Below are 8,609 nucleotides of genomic sequence, written 5' to 3' on the forward strand. Positions count from 1 at the left end.
GGAGCCACCAAAGATTCAAAGCTCCGGCCAGCCACGATTTGAAGGAGAAAGACCAATAAATAAATATAAAAACAAAACCGACCAAGTAACGAAACAGTGAGAAAAACAGAGACCCCGAATGTAATTCACTAACATTTGTATTGTTAATAATCTTTATAATTTTTAGGAGAAAAATGTATGTACCGTACCTCAAGCAATCGATATCATTTTTCTGCTTAAGATTTCATAACCTTATAAAATAAGAAATGGGTAGTCCAAAAAATGAAACCATTAATAAATAAACTTAAATATATGAATTAACCCCAACCGATAAGAGTCCATTCTGCGTGGTAAAAACCTAGAATCTGTAAAATCCTGGACCATCTGAAGGTAACTGACATTGAAATTCTCCACAAGAACGTTATAACTAATAAGCCAAGAAAAATTAATAAATCCCGTCGGGAAACAGAAGGTACAAATTAAGCAAATACCAAGAAATCTCCTTTCAACTACAATATTTAAGTAACAAGATCCAAAAGAAACAAAAAGGAACATAGCTTCGACAAAACCACTCTGCCACAGTAACTGAGCACAAATGCTATCTATTGATTTATCCTTCAATGCTTAACGAGCACTCTCACTTCTTGGATTTTTTTGATACCCTGTAAAAAAAAGAAAAATTAGCACATGGAATAACACTTAATTCAACTACATTATTTCATACTCTTTATCATCTATATACTCACTCAGTAGAAGTAGCAGGTGGTGCTGTTGTTGGCTTATCTCCTCCAGGTCCCTGTTCCCAAATAAAAATGATCAGAATCATATTAACTATGACAGTGTAACTTTAGCAGAAAGATCTACATAGTTACATGTTAATATGATTTTGCTTGAACTGAGAAAAATAATTCACACGAACACATCAACAAAGTTTTTACAGGAAATTGTGGCATTGAGCCGGGAAAAATTATTTGAAAAAAAAAAACTACAATACCACAACCAAACATTGAGACAGGGAAAGATTTTTACATGTATCAGAACATGCAAGTCATATACAAAGTGATGCAATAAAAATGCGAGGAGCACAGAATAATCACATTTCTGCAAGGCTTCATGAGATACGTAATCATATGAATAACTAATTTTTATCTCGTTGCATCCCAAAGAAATTAAATGCAGTTAAAATTCTGACCTGAGCTAGTCTTTCCTCCCGCCTAGCAAATTTTCTCTCCCTGCTAGCCTTATTCTTTGCCCTTTTAGCCTCAAACTGGTCAGACAAAGTCTTTTCTCTTGCCTTTTCAGCCTTCGACTTGTGGATACTCTCCATCAAAACTCTCTTATTCTTGAAGACATTACCCTTCACCTTCATGTACATGTCATGATACATGTGTTTGTCAATCTTCTTTGCTTCCCGGTACTTGCGAAGCAAGCGCCTGAGAACACGCATCCTCCTCATCCACAGAATTTTAGTTGGCAGCCTAGCTTCTCTTGTACCCTTACGCTTACCTAGAATCAGAATACAACACAATTTATTATTTCAAGCTGATTTCTTGAAAAAATAAAGTACTATAAAACGTAACAACCAATTTTCTATCTATGCTGCACTAATTGAATACTTTATCTACACTGATTTTAAACTAAAAAATAAGCGAACATAACTCAACTACTAACAACCTGTAGGACCAAAAATATAGTAACTTAGCGAACAACATAAAGTTTATTGAACAAGACCATTGACAATTTGAACTGTCTATCCACAATAAGGTATATAATCATACATGACAAGTCCAACACAACACTTTTTTCAAACCAAATTCCAACAAGTTTATATTTTAAGAATGACAGAAAGATACCATATCCAGAGTGGCGGCCCTTCCTTTTGGCTTCCTTCATGCGTCTTGCACGAGATCGAGAATGAATCTTGGTTGGCTTTCTGATTATGAAACCATCCTTAACCAGCTTCCTGATGTTCTGGCCTGCAATTTTATCCATATAAACCCATTAACAAGTCAAAAAAAATCTAAAGAAGCCCACAATCCTACTATGTCAACTAGTAAAAATTCTTCAGAACTGTAGCAAAATTTCCACCTGATAGCACTGAAACATAATAACACGACTACAATTTCATTCAACCTCCTTACCAAAACTGAGAAACAACAAAAACAATTTACTAAAACATTAAAACAACAAAAACAATTTGATTAAACTTTAAAGTCAACCTTCAGTAAACAAAACCTAAAAACTAATCATTTCCGAGAATTTATTACGACTGAAAGGAAATAGATACCTTGATTTCTTTTATCTTAAACGAAATGGAACTACTGACTACTCTAATTGAAAATAAAGGAAACAGTAAAATGAATTATCATCCATATAAGATAACAACAAAACCCAAAAAAAAAAAAAAAAATAGGCCAATCTACTTGCAAACGACTACAGGAAATTCGAACGAACAAACTTAGTGGAGAAAAAGCTTGTGCATAAGCACAAGTCTTTACTAAGCTTAACAGGTAAATAACACCTCGAACCTAACATCTCAAACACGCTTGTTCAAACAAAACTGTGACTTTCAATTGGTTTGAACCGATAACTTGAGACATACAAAAGAACTTAGACAGAAAACGAATGGGACAAAAATATAAGAAGGAAGACGTACGAGAGTTGGCCATGGAGATTTCATTGACTTCATTTGGATCTAGCCAGACCTTTCCTCTGCCGCACTTGAGGACGCTGGCTGCCAAACGTTTCTGAAGCTTGAGCGAAACCATCTTTCGTCTGCGTCTTCCTTCGCAGCTGCAAAAGCAGAAAGGATAAGAAAAGTAGAGACTGAGGTTATCAATACCAAGGGTTAGCGCTAGGGTTTCTAAATGCCTTTCTTTCTTTCTTCTCTGGGCCGGTTCGATTTTGAGTTTTTATAAATCAATCTTGTGCGATTGTGATTCCACTGTCCTGGGCCTTAGAAGATTCATCTAGATACTTTACAGCCCAAAATTATTAAAGATCCGAAGTGTTATACGAAGAAGGGGGTTGAGTCCAAATATATACTAATGGGCAATAATTCATGGCCATAAATCCGGGGAGATTACAGTTAGGGGAAATTTGGCATTTGGCTGAGGGTATATGATTATTATTTCAATAATCTATTTTTTATTATTTATATTATTTTATTTAATTTATAAATAATAAAATATTTTATTATTTTATTATTACTGGTGATATAATAAGTAATATAAAAAATAATTTTTTTATTATCTTTATTTTAAGATTAAATGATTTGTAAAATAATCTTAATTTTATTATAATTATATTTTTATTTATTTATTTTTTAAGATAAAAATAATTTTATTTTTAATTAATATAATAAATAACATAAACAATATTATAAAATAATTATATTTAAAAATACTTAAATAAAATAATATATTATTATTCTTTTATTACCTCTAATTAAATATAATAATTATATATAACTATAAAATTTTATCAAATATAACAATAATTTATATCAAATAATTTTTTTAAGTAATCTATATTTAAAAGAATCTTTTCAATTTTCGTAATAAAATATTACCTAAACCAAATACATCTTTGGAAGACGTTTGGTTTAGGTAATATTTTATTATCAAAATTATAAGATTATCTTAAAGATAAATTACCTTAAAGATTACTAAATATAAATTATTAAATTTTGATAAAAATATATTAATATAAATAATTATTATGTTTGATTAAAACTAATAAAAAAATAGTTATATATTAATTTACTTAAATATCTTTCAGTATAATTATTATAAAATATTTTTATATATTATTTATTATATTAATTGAAAATGAGATTATTTTTGTCATAAAAATTAATAAATAAAGATATTATTATAACAAAATCAAGGTTAATTTGATAATCTTTTAATATCTAAGATAAAAAAAGTAGTTGGATTAATCTTTATATTACTTACCAAATTTTTTTATTATATATAAATCAAATAAAGTAATATAAATAATAAAAAATAAATTAACAGATTAATCTTTATTAGTACTCAATCAAACGCCTTTTTAGCATTTGGTTAGAGATTAAAAGATACAAAGGGTTACCAATGAAAAAGTGATAAGGGTTAAATTCGATTCGAATAATCTAAATTCAAATTGATTTAAATACATAAATTTTAATCAAATTTACTCTAAATTTAGACTTGATTTCATTAATCTTGAGATAAATTCTTTTTTATTTGAACGGATATTAAGCTTGGATTATTTTGGGCTCACCCGAGTCAAGTCCAAACTCATGAGACAATATTGTTCAACCTTAACGTGTTATCCATATCCGTAAAATACGAGACTTTATTAAATATTTTAATTTATTATTCCTTTTTTAACCTTATAAAAATATATTTTTTTTAAATAGCGGTAAACTCTCGCGGCGTAACAACTATGTACTGTTAACTGAAGTACAATTGTACGACAATGAATGTACTAGTCTTTGAGCGAAGCCCAAACCGAAACCATGTGCGCCCACCACCGCCATTCCAAAACATAAGACTCCCAAAACCAGAAGCGGCTGCGGGATTATTAATTCCACCAAAATCTGCGCTTTTTGCCAGCGCTTATCCACTTCTTACCTATAACTCCTTGGTTTAACAAACTTCATTCATTTGGCTTTAACTTTCTTGGACGGGCTTCTAAATTCTTCCTGATCTTTGTGACCTTTCCCGTTTATTTTAATATCCGAATAAAGTAATTTAACATAATTTTATAAAATATTTACTTTTTTTTTTTTGGCAAAGTCAGGATCATCCAATCGGCAATTCATTAAAATAAGGGTCAATTCAACACGCGACGGTAATGCGGCGGATCCCCACTGGCACCGTGCACAAAAAGCAGATTGTTTCAGGCAAGGTTTTTAGAATCGGATCAGAGTAAAAACTGTTTTGAGTATTGACTTCCGTCAGACCGTTTGGACTGTTCGATTCAACCGAAATTTTAGTTTTATGTAATAACTTAAAAAAATTATATCTAATTATATGTGTTTTATATACTAAATTTTATATTATACATACTTTTCATAATTAATAAAATATATATGATATTGAACATAAAATTATAAATTAACAATAACATATTAACTTGACAAAAATAATTACTCAATTACAAATTAATAATAACAAATTAACTTATTATTAAACAATAAAAATTATAACACAAATTGATAAACACCAAAGCCATAACACAAATTCACAAACACTAAAATTCAAAGCCGGTAAAAGGTAAAATTTAAAATATTACTTGTTGACTTCTTGACCAAGTTATTAGAGAGAATTGCAGTAAAATCATTTCACAATTATCAAAAAAATTGTTGTACACCATTTGACCAAAATTTAAAGAAACTGTAGTATGCTTCAGTGTTGAAAACTTCAAACAAAATTCACAATAAAAAGTTTACAGCAGTAACGGGATTTTAAGCCTTTCAAACAACCAACTACTGCTGTTGTTGTCTTGTAAACCTGTAATTGAAACCAACACCTCTCGATCTCGACGTCGTCGACAAAAGATGAATCAACAGCACTGAAGTTGGAGAAAGTTGTCACTTGCAGCAACTTTTCTCCTACTTGCACAACAAGGAAAGGAAGATGAAAAAATAAAAGATTTTATAGTTTTCGTATGAAACCTAGAACCGGAAACTACCTAAACCAATTGGACCGCGGTTCATATGTGATCCGACAGCTCGACCGCGGTCCAATCTGATTTCAAATCTAAAACGATTTTGTTTTCTACAGTGTTCATCTGCAGTATCGAGTCACGGTCTGTCTGGTTCGACCAGTCAATCCGGTTTTTCAATCCTTGGTTTCAGGGCAAAACAAAACCCAAATATACACGTTGCAATTAAGTCTGAAAGTGCCAGTGTATTAAGAGCATTAAATTGGCAAAAATGAGATAATCAGAGCAAACAAGACGTTAAACGCAAATGGGTTTACAATTTCACCAAGTAAAACCTCCATAACAACATGAGCTTTAATCTTTGATAAGCTTGCTTACGAATTTAAACACGATCCTAGACCTACAGAACTAATGAACATTTTCATGGAGTTTATACACAAAACAAGCGCAAATAATACAAAGCAACAAATACAGGGCATGTTTATGGAGGCGTTAAGTTCGAACGAGTAGCATTGGCTTCATCATCAAAGCTCCAAAGATCACCAACAACACTTTCCTGGACAGTGTTATTGGGGATAGGTGATTGGCCATCAAGATATGGAATCTGATAGAACTTCATGAAATTTTCATATGCAATTAGCTCCTCTGACAACTTCTGCACTTCGTTCTCTTCCTCCTGAGCTTTCCGCATTTCCTCCTCTTTCACCTTAATTTGAGCATCATTCACGTTCTGCGTCTCCATTGAATCATAGACACCCTCAGAACCAGAACCAGAACCAGATCCATAAGTGTCGTCACCAGGAGAAACAATCTGATCAGCAATATTCCCAACCCCATATTCTCCAATCTGGTTCAGATCATAACCAAACTCCAAACCAAATGTATTGGATAAATTATTAGTAAAATCAATAGTTTGGGGTCCATGGCAGGGGGGGTTGGGATTTGGATTATGGTGATATTGCTGGACGGTGACGTTGTCGTCTTCGTTCGGGAAGTTGACTTTGGCTTTCTTGCCGCGAATCTTGCGGGCTTCTCTGTCGTAGGCTCGCGCTGCTTCTTCAGCGGTGTTGAAGGTACCAAGCCAGACCCGGACACCTTTTCTTGGATCACGAATCTCGGCCGCCCATTTGCCCCACGGCCGTTGCCTTATTCCTCTGTAAAGATTCTTCCTTTGCCTCTTTGCTTTCTTTTCCACTTGCCCTTCACCTGGATCAGCTTCTATAAGAATTTCAAAAGTAAGAAACACTTTCTTTTCAAAGAAATGAACCAAAAATTAAAAAATGGGAAAAGCGTACACCTGAAGAGATATTCAGTGGTCGTTTGAGTGAGTAGTCATGCGGATGGGGAAAAGACTCAATGTTGTCGTTACGTTTAGTAGCAAAGGCTGAGCAAGGCCAGAGATCTGAAGCAGTGACACGGCGGCCACCGCGGCGAGGTATGAAGTCTGCTATAATAGCACCGCCACACATGTTTTAAGTTTAAGAAGAGAAAGTATTATTGACTGTAAATTGAGAATAAAGGGTGGGGGTTCAGTATTTTAGGAGATGGCAACCGAATGAAAGGAGATAGAATTGCTTGCATATACAGAAAGAAGATTGCTGGCAGGGGCTTTTGTAGGGGAGGAAAAGTTGACAGCGTGGCTGACAAAATTATTTTATGTGCGTATTTGGAAGTTTCTTCAAATTTACGTGTCCTGGCCAATTAATGACAGGGCCTTTTTTTTCTAGAGTTTGTTACGATTTCTTACCGAATATGAATAGTGTCACTTTTTTTCTTTATGAGATGAACGAATTTTCCAATGACACTTTTTCCAACCCTATTTTTTTTCTTTAGTAAAAATAATACTTTTCTCCGATTGGCCAGATTCTTTTAGTACATTTGGACATTTTTTAAGGTTGACGTAATAAAATTAAGAATCATGAGTTTGACACATGTTAACGTCAAATTAAAATTTTGATTTTTTAAATTGAAAATAGAAATTTAATTGATAAATATTTAAATTAATAAAGCAAAAATATTTTATCTATTTTTACGATATGTATTTAATATCGATTCTATTAATATTTATATATTTTACAAATTAAAAAAAATAAAAAATACACTGTTAGAATTAATGTTTGGATTTTGACAAAAAATAAGAAAATGACATTTATAAAATTTAATGACTAAAAATTATAATGAAAAGGAAAAGTGTCTATTCATTCTTGTTATGATATATGATAAGGTAATTTAAATTTTTTAATCTTAACACAATATTAATATAAAATTATGAAATAAAGTCAGGGTTTTACACTCATTTAATTATTATATTAATTATCCTTTTTTTTTTCAAATGATCCCGCCTAAACATGAATAAAATAATAATTTGTTTATCTTTACAAGCTTAAAAAGTCTATTTTCACATTTGTTCGTCAATTTCATTAGCGTAAATTATTTGGTTTCAACATAAATTATTAGCTTACCCTTTTAGTAAAATTACAAAACTAACTTTAACACTTAATATAAATGTCAATTATCAATCTTTTTTTTATTTTTATTAAAATTATAAAAAAATTAATTATTAATTATAAAAATACATTATTTTATTTTTTTCACATTTCATACTTCTTATCATTCTCACTCATTTCCCTCATCTTCATCTTTCACTACCACGTTAACACCATCACCTCCTTCACACTATTGTCATATTGACATCGTTGTCATTCTCGTATAGTCAAATCCCCATGACCACCTCCTCACATTGTCGCCACCTTGGTTGTGTTATCCAACTATCACCACTAACCTCCTTACATAATTAAACCGTCATCATCCTACATTTCCATCATTTTCATTTGTTTCGCAATTTTTCATAAATTTGCCAACTTGGGATTGATAATCTCACTAGTTTTACACATTTGTCAACTTAGGTCAACAACTTCATAGTCTTTGCCATTTTAAAAATTGGTCTGACATAAAATTGGCTAACCATATGAATTTAG

General features: G+C 31.6%; 2 protein-coding genes across 3 annotated transcripts; both read right to left on the bottom strand.

Moving 5' to 3' along the window:
* Positions 1-262: 262 nt before the first annotated feature.
* LOC123223188 (60S ribosomal protein L19-3-like) lies at positions 263-2,937 on the bottom strand. Its single transcript, XM_044646285.1, has 5 exons — positions 2,636-2,937; positions 1,833-1,955; positions 1,172-1,485; positions 726-775; positions 263-641 (listed from the first exon to the last, which is right to left on the bottom strand). Exons 1-5 carry the CDS (start codon positions 2,745-2,747, stop codon positions 617-619), a joined length of 624 nt encoding a protein of 207 aa, XP_044502220.1. The 5' UTR covers positions 2,748-2,937; the 3' UTR covers positions 263-616.
* A 2,991-nt stretch (positions 2,938-5,928) lies between these two features.
* LOC123223187 (ethylene-responsive transcription factor RAP2-3-like) lies at positions 5,929-7,227 on the bottom strand. 2 transcript variants are annotated; one of them, XM_044646284.1, is made up of 2 exons: positions 6,929-7,227; positions 5,929-6,846 (listed from the first exon to the last, which is right to left on the bottom strand). In XM_044646284.1, the coding sequence occupies exons 1-2, from the start codon at positions 7,098-7,100 to the stop codon at positions 6,113-6,115; spliced, it is 906 nt and encodes a 301-aa protein (XP_044502219.1). In that variant the 5' UTR covers positions 7,101-7,227; the 3' UTR covers positions 5,929-6,112. The 2 variants fall into 2 exon arrangements, with proteins under 2 accessions (XP_044502219.1, XP_044502218.1); XM_044646283.1 differs by having other exon boundaries at positions 5,929-6,849; positions 6,929-7,218.
* Between the last annotated feature and the right edge of the window lie 1,382 nt (positions 7,228-8,609).

Source organism: Mangifera indica, chromosome 8 (assembly GCF_011075055.1).
Source record: "Mangifera indica cultivar Alphonso chromosome 8, CATAS_Mindica_2.1, whole genome shotgun sequence".
Classification (NCBI taxonomy): Eukaryota; Viridiplantae; Streptophyta; class Magnoliopsida; order Sapindales; family Anacardiaceae; genus Mangifera; species Mangifera indica.

Excerpts from the sequence above, each read along its gene's own strand:
- LOC123223187 (XM_044646283.1), bottom strand. The coding sequence starts at position 7,100 with ATGTGTGGCGGTGCTATTATAGCAGACTTCATACCTCGCCGCGGTGGC. Across the intron at positions 6,850-6,928 it reads ACCACTGAATATCTCTTCAG|AAGCTGATCCAGGTGAAGGG; the intron begins GTGTACGCTTTT and ends AAATTCTTATAG.
- LOC123223188 (XM_044646285.1), bottom strand. The coding sequence starts at position 2,747 with ATGGTTTCGCTCAAGCTTCAGAAACGTTTGGCAGCCAGCGTCCTCAAG. Across the intron at positions 1,486-1,832 it reads GGGCCGCCACTCTGGATATG|GTAAGCGTAAGGGTACAAGA; the intron begins GTATCTTTCTGT and ends TTCTGATTCTAG. Across the intron at positions 776-1,171 it reads GGGAGGAAAGACTAGCTCAG|GGACCTGGAGGAGATAAGCC; the intron begins GTCAGAATTTTA and ends ATTTGGGAACAG.